The sequence below is a fragment of the Danio aesculapii genome, chromosome 1 (genome assembly GCF_903798145.1).
Source record: "Danio aesculapii chromosome 1, fDanAes4.1, whole genome shotgun sequence".
Lineage (NCBI taxonomy): Eukaryota > Metazoa > Chordata > Actinopteri > Cypriniformes > Danionidae > Danio > Danio aesculapii.
Window position 1 is genome coordinate 8,585,499 of NC_079435.1, and position 19,388 is coordinate 8,604,886.

Here is a 19,388-nt window from a genome sequence, read left to right on the forward strand (position 1 = left end):
TGCCATGTGATTGGCTGATTAGAAATTTGCGCTAATGAGCAGTTGGACAGGTGTACCTAATAAAGTGGCCGGTGAGTGTAGTAATCTTTATATAAGTTGAAAACAGTAGTGTTTCATATTCTTTGAATCACAAATCTGTTAATTTTACAGTGAATTATGTGATTTTATTTGGTGAATATTACAAACACAAACACAAAAGAAACTATATTTTAAGTATTCATGATTTAAATTAATAAATATGCTTAAATTTAGATATAAATATTTATTTAGTAAGTTGGCTAAATACAATGAATCTTTTGAGCTTTTCTATCCTTGTATGTTAGCTTTACATTAAAGTTTCATTAGTTGACGCTAGTTAATTAATTAATTAATTAATTAATTCTTTTTCGGCTTAGTCCCTTTATTAATCTGGGGTCGCCACAGCGGAATGAACCGCCAACTTATCCAGCACATGTTTTACGCAGCGGATGCCCTTCCAGCTGCAACCCATCACTGGGAAACATCTTTACACACTCATTCACACTCATGCACTATGGACAATTTTTAGCTTAACCAGTTCACCTGTACCACATGTCTTTGGAGTGTGGGGGAAACCGGAACGCTAGTTAATGTATTATATTAATATACAGCATTTATTAATCATCTACATTTACAAATACATGCTTGTAACCATTAGTTAATGCACTGCGAGTTAACATGAACTAGCAAAGATGAATAAATACTGTAATAAATGTATTGTTCATTTTTTATTCATGTTAGTAGCTACATTAGCTAATGTCAACTAATAAAACCTTATCATAGTGTTACCAATTGTATTTAATTTTTAATGTTTTGTGTCTAAGCAAACCTTCAAACAACTGATTTACATAGAATGATTTATTATCCAGCCCTGTCTTAGATCAGCGCCCCAAACCGTAATTCCCCTCAATTCCGAATGATGTCAGTACGTCAAAACTCCGCCTCTCCGCACCACCACCGAAGAAATGACGCAGACAGGCGTGTTTTTAGCCTGTTAGCCGGAGAGCTACATATTTTAACGTCCATTAACTGTCCTTGGCTTTCAAACTCAACCATTTCATCGGGACATAAACGTGTGCGAAGGTCCAGAATCGAGAATTAAGGAGAAGACGAAGGCACAGCAGTCATGCAGATCACACTGAAGACATTGCAGCAGCAGACCATTCAAATAGACATCGACGATGAGCAGACGGTATTAACGGTTTATTTACGCTCGTTATAATGCGTTAACGACATAGATAAGTGTTCAAAGCACATACATTTCAACGATAGCTCTACATTTCGAGCTAAGAAAGATGATAAGGAGCGTTAATTCATTTATGAGTCGCTGGGGATCCTTTGGGCGTGTTAAGCACTAACGATAGAACGATAGATAGATAGATAGATAGATAGATAGATAGATAGATAGATAGATAGATAGATAGATAGATAGATATTAATAGGTAACGTTAGATAGAAAATGAAGCTCTGTATAGTGTAGTATAACGATAAATGCAACTCGCGATAGATAGCTTATCGTTAGGATTGTGGATTATAGTATAGGATCGATTATATGTAAATCGATAACATACAGTGCGTGTATAATTGTTATCTTAGGCAATATTCAAAGCCACATAAATCTTAACTATTACAATACCATAATAAAATATATAGTTATGTATATTCAAATAAGTAGTGTTTAATTTTTAAAGAGGGCTGGAAGCTAGATCTCGTCATAATTCTTAAGCAGGGTTCCTTTTACTGGTAAGATAGCCCAAAAAACAAGATATAAAGTCAAAATTAGAGCGCTGGAGTCGTCATAACATACTTCCAGATTCAAATATGGAAAATATTGTACATTCTTCAAACAGTTGTACAGGGAATAGAGCCTATCCCTCCACTTCCAATCAGAAAGTTACTAAATAAATGAATAATAACATGTATAATTGTTACCGAAATCAATATTCCAAGCCACATAAATCTTAATAACTATTATAATAACATAATTAAAAAGTATATAGTTACGTATAATCAAATAAATGGTGTTTGATTTTTAAAAAGTACTGGAAGCTACATGTCTTTATAGGTATTAAGCAGGTTTCTATTTACTGGTAAAATAGTCCAAAAACGAGATGTTATTTATACGTAAAAGTCCAAATTTGAGAGATGAAGTCGTCATAACGTACTGCCAGATTCATATTTGGGAAATATTGTACATTCTTCAAACAGTGGTACAAAAAATGAAGCCTATCCCTCCATTTCCAACCTGAAAGTTACTAAATAAATGGAGAATAACATACAGTCCATGTATAATTGTTACCAAAGTCAATATTCCAAGCCACATAAATCTTAATAACCATTTGAATAACAAAATAAAAAGTACATAGTTATGTATAATCAAAAAAGCGATGTTTAATTTTTAAAGAAGACTGAAAGATACGTCTTCATAATCATTAAAATATAACCTGCTTAAGATATAAAATCAAAATTAGAGCGATGAAGTCGTCATAACATACTGCCAGATTCATATATGGGAAATATTGTACTTGCCAAACAGTGGTACAAGAAATGGAGCCTATCCCTCCATTTCCAACCTGAAAGTTACTAAATAAATAGATGTATAATTGCTATCAAAGTCAATATTTTAAGCCTCATAAATCTTAATAACTATTATAATAACATAATTAAAACGTATATATTTACGTATAATCAAATAAATTGTGTCTTCATAGTTATTAAGCAGGTTCATATTTACTGGTAAAATGCTCCAAAAACGAGATGTCATTTAATCAAATAAATGGTGTTTAATTTTTAAAGAGAACTGGAAGCTACATGTCTTCATTAGTTATTAAGCATGCTTCTTTTTACTGGTAAAATAGTCCAAAAACGAGATGTGAAGTCAAAATTAGAGTGGTGTTGTCATAACGTACTGCCAGATTCTGGAAAACATGGTTAATTAAATGTGGTATAGTACATGTACAGTGGTACAATAAAAAAATGGGGCAGACTCCTCCATTTCCAAGCTGAAAGTGACAGAATAAATAGATAATAACATGCAGTGCAAGTAAAATTTGTATCCTTGTCAATATTTCAAGCCACATAAATCTTAATGACTTATAACAACATAATTATAATGCACTTAAAAAAGGACGCTTGCTGTTTCTCCAAACTACTTATGTAAAATAAGCCGAAACAACATAATTTTAGAGTTTTTTTGGGGACAACATAATTGTTTTATGTTCAATTAACTTAAAATTGTAAAAACTAATAAGTTAACTTAATTCCTTCATGTTGTCTCTACACAAATCAATTGTGGAACTCAGCATTTTTTACAGTGTAGTTATGTATATAATCAAATAATTGAATTTTAACTTTTAAAGAGGACTGGGAGCCACATGCCTCATATATTTAGGTGTTCGTCATTATTACACAGTTTTTCTCTTAATGCTAAAAAAAGTTCCCAAAGTTAGATGTAATTCAGACTTCAAGAAAAAACTTACTGCCAGATTCTGAAAAAAATTGTTAATTCTTCAACTAGTGGTACAAAAACTTTTAAAAATGGGAGCCTGTTTCCAACCTGAAAGTTACAAAATAAATGGATAAAAACATAGAGTGTCTGTAAAATCTTTAAAGTCAGTAAATTTTCCAAGGCACATAAATCTTAATGGCCATTATAATAACATAATTAAAAGTTATATAGTTATGTATATAATCAAATAATTGATGTTTAGGTTTTAAAGAGAATTGGAAGCTACATGCCTTATATATTTAGGTGTTCACCATAATTTTAAAAAGAGCAGTTTTCCTCTTACTGGTAAAATAGGCCAAAAATGAGATGTAAAATCAAAATTATAGAGTTGGAAATGTCAAAACACACTGCTAGACCTATATAGGGAAAATATTGTAAATTCTTCAAATAGTGAAAAAAAATAGGGCTGATCCCTTGATTTCCATCTGAAACTTAAATACAAAATATAAAAGAATATTAGTAATCATCTGTTTATGGCAAACTATCTGATTATTCCCTTTAGTATTCTTTACCTATAAATAAAGTACCTCTGAAGGTAATTTAGACTAATTACATTTACACTAGGGTTGAACAATATATATTACTTGAGCATCTATATCGCATGTGTGTATCTGCAATCACATGGCAGGATTAGATTATTTCTTAAAGTTTAATAGATAAAGATATTGTTATTTTTTCAATATTTATACAATATTGACCTTGTTATTTTACGTTGGATTTTTCAATGTCAGTACACTTCAGAAAACCATAAAGCACTGTTTATTTATTTACTTTTGATTGTAATTTATTATAATTTATGCAGAAGCACTCCATAGTAAAAGACTCTCAGCCAATCTAAATGAATGAATCTTCCCAAATAGAGCTATTCAAATCCTCTGGTAAAATTATAACCATATCGCAATATATATCGTTGCAAAACAAAACATTGCAATGTCCGATTTTTTTCCAATATTGTGCAGCCCTAATTTACACACTTACATTTTACACTTATATAAACCTTCACTTAAATTGTTAAGGTCTTTTCCAGTTAATATTTGTTTTTTTCTACCTGTTTTTCCTCACCCTGCTGCTTTCCAATATTGCATTATTTTCCTTTGTTTTTAATGCTCATGTTACTGACTCAGGTGAAGGCATTGAAGGAGAAGATCGAGGCTGAGAAGGGTCGGGACAGTTTTCCAGTAGCGGGACAGAAGCTCATCTATGCTGGGAAGATCCTGCAGGACGATACGCCTATCAAAGAGTACAAAATCGATGAGAAGAACTTCGTGGTGGTGATGGTGTCAAAGGTCAGAGACATAACGGAAGTCAAAATCATTCGTTCTCCTTTAAATGTTTTTTTTCTTCATCAAATATTTGCCAAATGATGTTTAACAGAGTAAGGAGTTTTTCACAGTATTTCCTATAATATTTTTTCTTCTGGAGAAAGTCTTATTTGTTTTATTTCGGCTAGAATAAAAGCAGTTTTAAAACCATTTAAAGGTCAATATTATTAGCTTTCTTAAAAGATATGTTGTTTCAGATTGTCTACAGAACAAACCATCATTATGCAATGACTTGCCTAATTAACATAGCTAAGCCTTTAAATGTCACTTTAAGCTGAATACTAGTACCTTGAAGAATATCTAGTAAAATATTATGTACCATCATCAAGGCAAAGATAAAATAAATCAGTTATTAGAAATGAGTTATTAAAACTATTATGTTTAGACATGTGTTGAGTAAAATCACTCTGTTAACCAGAAATTGGGGCTAATAATTTAGGAGGGCTAATAATTCTGACTGCAACTGTGTTACTGACATTCATGCTGCATCTCACTCAATCCACTCCTTTGCTCACTAGTCAAGGCACTGATCAGGGAGTCGGCCATTTTAAGTGCCGTCTCAATCGCTAAATTCTTCCAGTGCACTAAAACATTTATATCCCTGAAAATCTGATAATGCACTGGGAGAAAAAAAAAAATAATCAATGCTCATCATGTTCCCTTAACGGAAGTTCTGAGCCACTAAAATATGCATCATGTGAACTAAACATAACATGTCTATTTATATTTATCCGTAAAGGAACATAGTTAAACAAGCTAGCACACATTTATAAACGATTAATGATTGAAATGTTATGAAACGATCACATTATTTACAGGGCTTTCAAAATAAGGTGGAGGTATCTCGATCGTGAGATGTTTGCCACTTGAAACAAACACATTTTGCATTATTCCTGTTATCAAGTAAAACATTCATTCGTTTTCTTTTCAGCTTACTCGTTTTATTAATCTGGGGTCGCCACAGCAGAATGAACCACCAACTTATCCAGTATATGTTTTATGCAGCAGATGCCCTTCCAGCTGCAACCCATTGCTGGGAAACACCCACACACACTCATTCACACTAGTACACTACGGCCAATTTAGCTTTCCCAATTCACCAATAGCGCACGTGTTTGGACTTGTGGGGGAAACCGGAGCACCCGGAGGAAACCCACGCGATCAAGGGGAGAACATGCAAACTCCACACAGAAATGTCAACTGACCCAGCTGAGGCTCGAACCAGCAACCTTCTTGCTGTGAGGAGATCGTGCTAGCTACTGCGTCACTGTGACACCCAAGTAAAACATTACCTTAATTAAAAAGGCTAAGATTAAAAGTAATTTAGTCACATGAACATTGATTTAGCATCACTTGTGTTCTATTGTTAACTGTGACTGCCTACCAGTGCCTGAATTTGTGTACACGACCTGCTGATTCACTAGCTAGGGAGCTGCGTTGAGATTGAGACGCATCCTCAGACTTGGAAATAAAAATGATCCAACTAAGGATTGGCTTTTCTTTCTGCAGACGAAATCACCAGGAACTTCCGCCACACCCTTAGAACCTTCTAGATCAGTGGCAGCTTCGTCATCCTCCTCTTCCTCCTCTCCTCCACCTCCTCCTCCTCCAGCTCCAGCTCCAGCTGCCATCCCATTCACAGACGAGTGTCCACGAGATGACCCTCCGGCTACAGTCTCTCCTGCACACAGTCCTGACCGGTCAGACACAGAAAAAAAAAAAAGAATTAGACATTTTTCAGTGTGGAAGTGAGACGTTAGCTCCTTTCATACATACAAACTTTTCTGAAATGTGTCAGCATGAAGATTTTAAACATTTAAAATATATTTAAATTTTGTAAGATCAGTATAATGATAAATGAATATTACCCATATTTTCACATGCTATTAGAAACATTAAAGAGCCCCTATTATGCATGATGAAAGGTCATATTTTGGTATTGGGGGTACCAACAACAGGCTGACATGCATGCAAGGTCAAAAAATACTTTGTCTTCTAATTTGCATTTATTTTTACCCAATTATCTTAACGACTCCCATGGGATTTGTTCAGGAATTCATTTGTTCTGAAACTCCTCTTTTGCGTGAGGCTAATCTGCTCTGATTGGTCCGATGACCAAATCTGTTGTGATTGGTCGACTGGGTTCAGCGCGAGACTGAGAGAAACACTCAGAGCACAGAATATGCAAGAGTTCAAACAAGGAATGATATAAAGCAATGCAGTTAAACACCAGCATATTACTCTACTCTTAACCCTAACCACAAGTAATAGCAATAACACATTCAGTATTAAAAAACTATTTTGAAATTTGACCGCACTGCGTGTGAGGAACAGCTAATAGTGGCCATAGCAAACACAAACGGTAGAGGATCGCGAGTTTAGAAACGCATTTAAATCGGTAAAGGAAGAAGCACGCATCAGGTTTTTAATGTGGTTTTGGACGCGATATGTGAGCTGCCTCATACAGATTTAACCTGAGAGATCCAGTACAAGCACTGATCTATATTAGATACATGATTACAAGCCGCGCAGAACGATTACAAGTTGCAACACACAATTAAATACATATTTTATAAACTATAGAAAACAAGGCGACAATTTTAATGACACTTACATGTATTGATCCGGAGGAAGAAGAAAATGGTCTATATGTAACAGTCACTGACAAAGTCCCATAGATAAAAGTCTCTGCTACTCCTTCCTTCAAAAGCAAACGACGACAAGTCCCACGTTGCAGTGTAGGTTATTGTATCAAAAATCTGAAAAATGACAGGAACAAACAGCACATGGTTTGTCATACTGTGGTATTTTTGTGAAAAAGAACTTTAACCCTTTATTAAACCCTGTCAGTGATCGCCATCTTTGTGTAATGATCAGTGTCTGAAGGGAAAGGCACGTTCACGTTTTACCGGATCCGGCAATACATATTTGATGATGTACCATATCGATGTCGATGCGTTCAGGCAAAAAATTCAAACCCAACAAAATTTATTTATTTGACTGTTTCCTTACAGAATCAATAGTTTTAAACACTGTGCACTTTCAGATTTAAACCTCAGCTGGATGTTTTCATTCACTTAGTGCTGTGTAACCCATAATAAGGGCTCTTTAAAGTGGACGATTAATTATCATTTATATGTGTATAAAATTAATTAAAAAAATTAAGTTTGATTCTGACACTAAAATAGTATATATTCTCAATAATAGAACTGAAGTGTGTGTGTGTGCTATGCAAACAATACTGTCTCTCTTAACTATATAAATATCAATAATATTAATGATAATCTACATTTGGTTATGTGTTTGTTTTGCAGTGGCACAGATGTTGTTGATGAAGGAGAAGATGCATCTTCAACACTAGGTAAAAAACAACAACTTCATATTGTCAGGTCACTTTATTTTAAGCTACAATTCTCATTATTAACAAAGCTGTGACTTCCCCCTCAATAAACTGATAGTTTGGTATTAGATAGGATTGGGGATTCAGATTAAAACCATGCAGAATATATTGTAATAAGCTTTTAGTTACTAATGCTGAGTTCAGACTGTATGATTTTAGCCCCAAATTTGACTCGCTGACAGGTTTTGAGAAATCCCAGACAAATGCCTGAAATCACACGCAAGTCGCTGCTCATTCACGTGAGTGACAATCACACAGTGTGAACTATCAAAGATCAATCTGAGAGAGTCACCGATGAGTTTCCGACACCAGTCAGATATTTGTCATGCTAAATATATCTGGAGCTGTCAGTGATTCAAATCAAGCCGTGGAAAAAATGTGTTTTAACTGAAAATCGGCGATCACCTACAGCCAATAAGAGAGCAGCATCCACCAGTATAGGTATCTGCAGGCCAGCGGGAGGTTGGGGAGAAGTTAAAAGAGCTTCTTTTGGTCTATTTGGACACAAGAATTGGAGGACAAACTAGTGTAAATTTGGCAGGAGCACCCGTGCCTGTTTGATGTGTCATCTGAGCAATACCACAACCAGGTCTAAAAAGAAAAAAAGTTGAGGAGAAATTGCTAATTCCCTTCAAAAGCCAGATGAGCAAAATAAGTACATTTTCTACCCCACTTATGGCTTCTTTATCATTATGTAGTTAATAACAAAAGATAAACAACGTGACTTGTTGTTTCATATCACTTCTTGCGTGTGTTTGGTTGTGAGATGTAGTTCGTGGACCGAACATTGTCGCAGATTCTTTCTAATGTAAAGCCAGGCAGTGTGAACCCCTTGTCGCCAATCCATCCTACAGTGTGAACACAGCACTGACAGAATGCTACCCCATAGTGAAAACATCTGTGACACGACTCTGCATAAAGTGTAACCAAAAAAAAAGTCAGACCGATGATGAAAACCCCTTTGTGATGATTACTTTGCAAATGTTCATACGTGTGTGTTGTGCAGTCACAGGTCAGGAGTATGATGCGATGCTCACAAACATCATGTCTATGGGTTATGAGAGAGATAAAGTGGTGGCTGCTCTTAAAGCCAGTTACAACAACCCTCACCGCGCCGTGGAGTATCTGCTCAATGTGAGTCTGCTGTTTATTATATTGTGCTTGTTTTATTGTGAAGCCTCCATGTTGATGAATGTGTGTTTGTCTCAGGGAATCCCGACAGTCCCGGTGCAGGAAACCAATCCTGCTCCCGCTCAGCTCCCCACAGACACACAGCCCACAGAAGGTGAGACGATTATGGCCCGTTTCCACTGAGTGGTACAGTACGGTATGGTATGGCTCACCTTTATGAGGCTTGCGTTTCCACTGGTGCGCATGGTGTACGACAGAAAGTTTCAGTCAACGACATTCGTGCATGAGGAAATGTCACAGTAAAGCTGTACGGGTCGTTCACACATGAGAAGCACTTCTCACAAAACAGATGCTTTATACACTCAGCATGGGATGATAACCGTTTTGACAGTATACCGCGGTTTGGAAAAGTCAAGGTTTTAAAACTGTCCAAATTTTCTGCAATACCGTTCCTAAAGTATGTGTAAGATTTTTTGGTCCCACTTTATATTAAGTGTCCTTAACTACTATGTACTTACACTGAAACATAAATACAATGTACTTACTGTGTTCATAATGTATTTGAGAACACTTGAGGGGCTCTTGAGTTGGGATAGGGGTAGGGTTATGGACAGGTTTGGTGGTATTGGTAGGTTTAAGGGTGGGTTAAGGTGTAAGGGATGGTCAACAGTGTGTGTTCATAATGTATTTGAGAACACTTGTGGGGCTCTTGAGTTGGGATAGAGGTAGGGTTATGGACAGGTTTGGTGGTATGGGTAGGTTTAAGGGTGGGTTAAGGTGTAAGGGATGGTCAACAGTGTGTGTTCATAATGTATTTGAGAACACTTGTGGGGCTCTTGAGTTGGGATAGAGGTAGGGTTATGGACAGGTTTGGTGGTATGGTTAGGTTTAAGGGTGGGTTAAGGTGTAAGGGATGGTCAGCAGTGTATTCACAAATGTAATTACAGAAGTTAATTACAGATGTTATTACAAACATGTATTTAATCAAGCATAAGTACAATGTAAATACTTGTATTTACACAATAAGTACATTGTAACAAATTATTAATTTCTGTGTAGGTATATATTAGTTAAGGACACTTAATATAAAGTGGGACCAATTTTTTTTTTTTTTTTTTTGTATTATTTATTTATTTATTTTTTTAGGTTTTTTTAGGACAAAAAAATGATTTTCAAAATAAAATATATTGTGTTTAAAAGAGAAGTTTTTGTTTTTTTACCCAGACATTTAAAAAGAAGTTATTTTAGAGCAGTATTCACAATGCCGTGATATTTTATCCGAGGTTATCATACTGTCAGAATCTTATTCCAGCCCATGCCTACGACTGATAATAACATTATACAAAAGCTAATTTTCATGAATCAACTGAAAAAGCCTCCCGAGATGAAGGCATAGAGGCAGTGGTTTTTATATTTATGTAGAAAATAATCATTTTTGTAATATTTTATTCCTTTAATTCTTTTTAATTTGTACAGATATTTGTGTATTGCTGTGCATCATGTGTGTATCAAGCAATGTGTAAGTGAGGCGCACAACTAACGTGCTCTGCGCTGGACTTTAGACCTGTTTCAGCTGGTCATCATATTTCATGTGTACTTTAATAGCATCACAAAATTTTGAATGAGTGGGGAAAAAAAGCCAGTTTAAGATGTATTGTTGTGTTTGTCAGACCTGTATTTGAGCGCTGGTGTTTTGTTTTGTGTCAGGTGAGAATCCTCTGGAGTTCCTGCGCTCTCAGCCTCAGTTTCAGAGCATGCGCCAGGTGATCCAGCAGAACCCGTCACTGCTGCCGGCGCTGCTGCAACAGCTGGGTCAGGAGAACCCTGAGCTCCTGCAGGTCTGCAAACACGCACACCCACTAAGCTTGGGACGATAACCAGATTCAAGGTTTACGTTGGTTTGGAAAACCAAAGGTTTTAAAACCGCTAACATTTTCTGTTATATTGTTGCTAACATATATGTAAGCTGTTTTTGTCCCATGTCTATATATGAATCAAACATGAAAAATCTGCAGAGCGCTGAGGCGTGAGAAGCATTGTTTTTACTGACTGTGTGTGTTTGACTCTCAGCAAATCAGCCAGCACCAGGAGCTCTTCATTCAGATGCTGAACGCGCCGGTGGGCGAGGGTGAGGGCGAGGTGGGAGAAGGAGGAGAGTTTGCAGATCTGGGGGCCATAGGGGACGAGGCTGCGCCCGGCAGTTTTATACAAGTCACACAACAGGAGAAAGAAGCCATCGAGAGGGTGAGCAAACACTCACTGCTGGGGCTGAGCAATATGATTATATATACTCACCGGCCACTTAATTAGGTACTGTCCGAATTCTTGTTAACACAAATTTTTAGTCAGCCATTCACATGGCAGCAACTCAATGCCTTTAGGCATGTAGAGCATCAGAATGGGCATCAGAATGGGTAAGAAAGCTGATTTAAGTGACTTTGAATGTGGCATGGTTGTTGGTGCCAGACGGGCTGGTCTGAGTATTTCAAAAAATGCGGATCTACTGGGATTTTCATGCACAACCATCTCTAGGGTTTACAGAGAATGGTCCAAAAAGAGAAAATATTCAGTGAGCGGCAGTTCTGTGAGGGCAAATGCCTTGTAGATGTCAGAGGTCAGAGGAAAATGGCCAGACTGGTTCCAGCTGATAGAAATGCAACAGTAGCTCAAATAACCACTCGTTACAATCGAGGACTGCAGAAGAGCATCTCTGAACAAACAACACGTCCAACCTTGAGGCGGATGGGCTACAGCAGCAGAAGACCACACCGGGTGCCACTCCTGTCAGCTAAGAACAGGAAACTGAGGCTACAACTCACACAGGCTCACCAAAATTAGACAATAGAAGACTGGAAAAACTATGTCTGATCTGATGAGTCTCGATTTCTACTGAGGCATTCAGATGGGTAGGGTAAGAATTGGGCATCAACAACATGAAGCATGGATCCATCCTGTCAGGCTGGTGGTGTAATGGTGTGGGGGATATTTTCTTGGCACACTTTGCGTCCATTAGTACCAATTAAGCATCGTGTCAACACCACAGCCTACCTGAGTATTGTTGCTAACCATGTCCATCCTCTTATGACCACAGTGTACCCATCTTCTGATGGTTACTTCCAGCAGGATAATGTGCCATGTTATAAAGCACGAATAATCTCAGACTGGTTTCTTGAACATGACAATGAGTTCACTGTACTCAAATGGCCTCCACAGTCACCAGATTCACATCATGGAACTCTGTGATGCTATCATGTCAGTATGGACCAAAATCCTGAGGAATATTTCCAGTACCTTGTTGAATCTATGCCACAAAGGATTGAGGCAGTAAATAAGGTAAAAGGGGGTCCAACCTGGTACAACTAAGGTGTACTTAATAAAGTTGCCGGTAAGTGTATATCATTATCAGGATATGAGGTGATATATCGTGAGTTGAGAAATGTTTTCTTTACATAAATATATATATATATATATATATATATATATATATATATATATATATATATATATATATATATATATATATATATAAATATAAATATATATAACCCTCCCAATTTTGTTGAGATTCTCCCGTATTTTACTATTTTGTCCTGCTATCATTCCGTTTAAGTGTTTTTCCACATTTCTATGAAAAGTGAAATCACCATAAACACAGAGCCAATCTCAAATGTGATATAACTGCAAGAGCTGTTCAAGAGAATTGTGCTTTCACTTTATTTTGGCTTGAAAGCACATTGAAATGAATATAAAAAGGATTATCGCCCTTCCTATGCAACCTTTGAATCAGTTCATGTATCATGAATGTATCGGTGCTGACTGATGCACGCGCTCCGTATTGATGAACACACTGTTCTGCTTCTGTACACGCCATTTAAAGTGAAAGTGAACACTGTGGGATTCGGGTGTGTGTCTAAACAGACAAATACACTTAATAATATGAAAACATGTCCGTCCTGTGTGTTTTATTTCAAACACAGCTAATTTTCTCTTAAATGAGCATAAACAGTAATCGAATGCTTTCATTAGCCTATAGATCTGTGCATCCTTGAAGTGACAGCTCTGTTATCAAACCAAACAAAATAAGAGATTCATTCGCTGCTCTTCACTAAATAACTTTAAGCAATATTTAAATACAGCAAATAAAAAGTGAACGAGATTTTATAACTTGATTTAATCTCTGTATAGGCAATTGATTTTAATAGGCTAAACCTTTTATTTTATTGTCAATAGTTTTTTCTAATGTGTACTATGTATTCTTCTAGAGGTGTCAAAATGTATTGTTTCTTCAGTGCACCGCGAAGCAGACGTGAACAATTCACTATCGTTCTGTAACAATCATAACCGGTTATTATGTACTGACGTCATTTAACACATATAGCAGTAGCTTACTATGGCGAGGGAGAAGACAACGAGTCATTAAAACGCTCCAAGCAGATAACTGTGCACAATTCACTGCTTGTGTGTTTCCTGGACAGTCTTTCACTGACAGGGAAGTACATCAGAAATCAGCTAGAAAAAAAGAAAGCTGTAAACTCTCTCTCTCTCTGTGGCTCCTTTGACCTGCTGGCGTGTTCGTGAGGTAATGTTTTATCTCCTCTCTCAGCTGTTACAACAATAACGCTACTTGTGGATCCAGAGCGTGTCTGCGGAGCGAGTTTTCTCCATCGTGTGGATCAGCTGTGGCATTTTAACATCAGTGTCCCGGTCTGTTAAGCGTGTGATCAATCACAGGCGTTTAAAAACTCCCTCAACAGCACTCAAAAAGCAAGCGGGATAATATTTACATTAGTTTATGTGCTTTAAATGCTCATGTTGGTCTGTGCATTTGCTTGAGTTTTGTTTGATACTTCCAAAATAAGTGTTTTCTTTAAACAGCTAAAATTAAAGCTGCAGGTCATATATCTGCTTGCATTAAAGGACAAGATTGTCTACAAATACATATAAAACCGATTTAAAAATGATATATTTTAGTACAAGATTTATTGTGTTGCTAAGTAAAAAATGTAATTGTGTATGGAAAGCATCGTCAATGCACCAAGATATCGAATTGAACTGAATCGATGGCATAATAATGGTAACTGAACCATGAGACAAGTGTAGGTTCACACTACTATATTCTTCCATTTGAAGCCAATAGGGTATATGCAGAGCTATGCCCCATTCACACTGGGCGTCAGCTTCAACGCTTCCCGGCGCCGCTTTAGTGGCGTTGCTCGCTGCAAAAGTTGGGACTTTCTCAATTTTTCAAGTGCTGACAGAAACATCAGCCAATCAGATCGCTGTATGCCAATACACCAGCTCAGACACTAGCCGATTGCTGACTAATTTCATTGGCTGATGCTGCTATGACGATCGCGTCAGCCCCAACTTCACACACGCCCTCTCTCAAGCGTTGACGCTGAAGCCCCATGTGAATGCACCGCTAGTGTTTCTTCCCATACTGATAAACTTCCGGTGAACAGTTAATGTGACTTTTTTCCATTTCATACGTTTCACAGCATCGATGTTGTAATGTAATTAAAATATAACCAGTTAAATGGATTTCAGCATTCATTTAGTTGCTCAAGTGTAAAACGAGATAAAAAGCCGTTTGCACCCACATACCCATCAGGATTAGCAGGCTAGCGCAGAAGCTCCATATACTGGGGTAAAATAAATGTTCATATTTTAAAGACATGGTGGAGAAAAATGTCATTTAATGCAGTGCCTCTTGTACAACCAGAGACCCACTTTATATCAGATATCACACAGCCAGTGGAGATCGCTCATTTTTAAAGAAAACAGACCTTTAAACGCGCCGATTTTGTAAAGGCATACAGTTCACCAGAAGCGCTTGTCCCAGGTTACTGACAAATTAAGAGTCCTTCCGCATATACTCTATGGTTTTCCCATATATTTACACATCAAATGCTCTAATTATCATTAAAGATGAAGGAATGATGTCATTCTCTTCATTTGAACTGAGGCGTATATATATAGCAATCTGTCAAAAACAGCATTCATTGTTGAAAACTGACAACATTTGAAAGATGAGACCTAGCCAAGATATGAGGAGCACTAAAATATTGACCATAGCAGGTTATTTATTTAGATTTTTAAATTAAATTATTTAGAATTTTAAATTAAATTTAGAATTTAAAATTTAATTATTTAGATTTTTACACCCTCAGAGGAAATGGAGAAATTGGGAAATGTTTGAAAAATAATTACAATTTCAAAGTCATTCACCCTGTGTTTTATTCATTGGTTTCTTTTTCAAATGTTTCCCAAATGATGTTTAACAGAGCAAGGAAATTTTCACAGCATGTCTGATAATATTTTTTCTTCTGGAGAAAGTCTTATTTGTTTTATTTGGGCTGGAATAAAAGCAGTTTTGGTCAATATTATTAGCCTCCTTAAGCGATATTTGTTTTCAATAGTCTACAGAACAAACCATTGTTATACAATAACTCTCCTATTTACCCTAACCTGCCTAATTAACCTAGTTAAGCCTTTAAATGTCACTTTAAGCTGTATAGAAGTGTCTTGAAGAATATCTAGTCGAATATTATTTACTGTCATCATGGCAAAGATAAAATAAATCAGTTATTAGAAATGAGTTATTAAAACTATTATGTTTAGAAATGTTTAGAATCTTCTCTCCGTGACACAGAAATTGGGGGAGGGCTCATAATTCTGGCTTTGACAAAAAACACACTGTATATCTATAACTCCAATATGTCTGCCGTTTATACCACTAATATTGAACCTGTTTGTGGCTCAAATGTAAACTGTGTTTTTGTTCTGTCTCCCTCAGTTAAAAGCTCTGGGGTTTTCAGAAGCTCTGGTGGTCCAAGCCTACTTCGCCTGCGAGAAGAACGAGAATCTGGCCGCCAACTTCCTGCTCAACCAGAACTTCGAGGACGAATGAGAGCGAGCGATGGAGAGTCGCAAGCCCCGCCCCCCTGCCACCACACAAAGCACTGCATCTACGCGGGACACCGGAGCCCCACATTAATTTTTTGCGTTTACAAGTAAGGGGAGACTGGCAGAGCGGTCGGGGGAAAACAGAAAATAAATCACACGCTCAACAGATTCCAGTGGAACTGACAGTGGCATTTGGGTTGAATGCAATCTATCTAGCATGTTGAAGGGGTGTGTGGCGTGCACGTGTGCTCCTGTAGGGGAATCTTTGACTAAATCAGCATCAACTGAACGCAGACGCTCTCATTAGTAGAATTACAGGAGGTTAGATGTATATTGCAGGCGTTCGCATTCGCTTGTTTGTTTTTTAGTTGGGTAAAGGATTACATAATTAAGTCAAATGGAGGATATTTAGAGATTTCCAGAACATATTTCAGTATTTCAGACATTCATGATGAATGTGATGGGAGTAGTGTCATTTCTAGAGTTCTCAGCAACACAAATGATCTGCATTGATGCTGTTTTGTAAGTGAATTCGGTCACACTTTATTTTGATGGTCTGTTTGTTGAATTTAAGTTACATTGCGTCTACATGCCAATTAATTCTCATTAGATTATCAGTAGACTGTTAGATTGGGGTTGGGGTTAGTGTAAGTTGACATGTACATGTAGAGTTTCTTATAGGCAGTTAAATATCTGTTGAAGGAGCAGTATAAGCATATATTAAGCAGACAGTCTACTAATACTCAATTGGACCATCAAAATAAAGTGTTACCATGAATTCATATCTTATTGAGGATTACAATACTGCATTGATGCATCGTTAGTTTGCACCGCTTAAAGTCAGCATGAAATTGCAGTCATGAACTGTTTTATGAGTCCCACTTTATATTAAGTGGCCTTAACTACCATGTACTTGCATCAAAATGAATATACAATCTACTTAATGTGTTCATGATGTATAGCAGAACACTTCTTGAGCTGGGTTTAAGGGTGGGTTAAGGGGAAAGGAATGCTCAACAGTGTAATTATAAATGTAATTACAAAATTAATTACAGATAGTTATTTAATCAAGCATAAGTACGATGTAAAAACATGTATTCACACAATAAGCACGTTGTAAGGAATGATTAATGTCAGTGTAAGTACATATTAGTTAAAGCACTTAATATAAAGTGGGACTCTTATGAATTTGCGTATCATATAGGACATTTACAAAAATGTGATTGGTTGTAAAGAAAGGTTAAAAATAAATATAAAGAACGTTCAATTTGTTCCTTCTCGCTTGAGGTTTCACGCTTTAAAATTCTGAAAAACACATTTTTGAATTGACGCACATAAGACCAAGAAATGTGCTTTAAAGCAGTGTTTCTCAACCACGTTCCTGGAGGACCACCAACACTGCAGATTGTTCATGTCTCCTTAACCAAACACACCTGATTCAGATCTATCAGCTCATTAGCACAGACTGAAAGACCTGTAATGTGTTTACAGACAAAGGAGACATCCAAAATATGCAGTGCTGGTGCTCCACTAGGAATGTGGTTGAGAAACACTGCTTTAAAGGGACATTTTCCACAAATTTCTTTGAACATTTGCTGTCAGATCATCTTTTTATCTTCAATAAATATTAAAGATGGTTTTTAGCTTAAATTGTGCTTCTCATTGATTCTTAAAATACAAGTCAGCAGCTGACACTACTTTGAGAGTAAAAATATCTATCTATCTATCTATCTGTCTGTCTGTCTGTCTGTCTGTCTGTCTGTCTGTCTGTCTATCTATCTATCTATCGCTGTACATTGGCACTGGTGTCTCACCAGTGACGATATACAGCCATATCGCACTGCTATGAGTGTGATGTTGTGTTTATACAACAGTTCAACGGCATAATCGTGTGTATAAAAGAGAAAATCAAACACTGAGAGTCTCAAAAACCCTTTTGTATGAGGAACTTTCCTTCCTCCGCTCATTCACATCTGCAGCTGACATCAGAACAGCAGAAACCATTGCTAATTCACCAACGTCACTTAAAGCTAGTATTTGAAGGATTCTCTAGCGTAATCTCTAAAGTGATGACAAAACAGGTGATTTTGCTGACATTTTGAGATTATAAGACTGAACGGCATGAAACGTCATCAGTCTACAGAGATTTCCCAGTATTTCTCTGCTGCAATCAAGAGATCACAAAAATTAACCCTGAAAAAGCAAAGCAAAGCAAACACTAGCAGATTACTATGGTATAAATACAGCAATACAGCATACAAGAGAGAGATCGACTTAGTGTCCCTTACCAGTTTTATAGTGCTTTGATCAGCTGTGGATTGAAATACGCTGAGTTTTTCTCCCTTAAGGACTTATTATGCGGTCTCTGACACCATCTTGTGTTGCAGCTGTCTTTGCTCTGCTCAGTATTACAGGCTGATGGCCGCCGACCTCCGAAATGATAAATGTTCAAAATAGGCACTATGCTTATAAATAAACTGCATGGCTGCTATGTAAACAATTACATTCTCGAGGAAAAAAAGCCTTAAAAGTACATTATGTTGTCCAACAGCTGCAATATTTGTCAAACTGTAGTGAGTTTATTGATCAGCTGTCACTCTATAGGCGAGTGATACACTAGAGTGTAAGGATGCCGTTATTGCGGATTATCGCACAGCTATCAGCCAGTCAGATTTGAGAACTAGACAGAACTGTTGTATAAATATATTCATACAAACAGGCAAAACAAAATAAGTACTTGTGGCTACTGATTGAGAGAAAGAGAACATTTCAGCCTGTTCCAAACTGAAGTTCTTCTATGAGTGTTTTGCTGCTTAAGTCCAGGAGCCACAGGTATTAATATTGTTATACACATTTCAGTGTTTTATCAAAACTCACTGACTTGCATTTTAGAAATCACACACCTGAATGCTTTGTTTAAAGTCACCTACATCTTGGATAGCCTGAGGTTGAGTAAATTAAAGGGATAGTTTATTAAAAAATGATAATTACTTCACTTATTCTCCCTCGTGTGCTTTTAAAGTTTCTTCTGTTGAATACTAAAGAAGATTGTTTGAAGAGTGCTGGTTGATGGCATCAATTGACTTCCATAGTAGGGAAAAGA

General features: G+C 36.7%; 1 protein-coding gene across 1 annotated transcript; it reads left to right on the forward strand.

Annotated features, from left to right (window-relative positions):
* The first annotated feature begins 975 nt into the window (after nucleotides 1-975).
* On the forward strand, nucleotides 976-17,935 carry rad23aa (RAD23 homolog A, nucleotide excision repair protein a). The gene is made up of 9 exons (XM_056456510.1): nucleotides 976-1,210; nucleotides 4,651-4,812; nucleotides 6,358-6,548; nucleotides 8,163-8,209; nucleotides 9,255-9,382; nucleotides 9,458-9,533; nucleotides 11,087-11,217; nucleotides 11,450-11,623; nucleotides 16,176-17,935. The coding sequence occupies exons 1-9, from the start codon at nucleotides 1,145-1,147 to the stop codon at nucleotides 16,287-16,289; spliced, it is 1,089 nt and encodes a 362-aa protein (XP_056312485.1). The 5' UTR covers nucleotides 976-1,144; the 3' UTR covers nucleotides 16,290-17,935.
* Nucleotides 17,936-19,388: the final 1,453 nt, after the last annotated feature.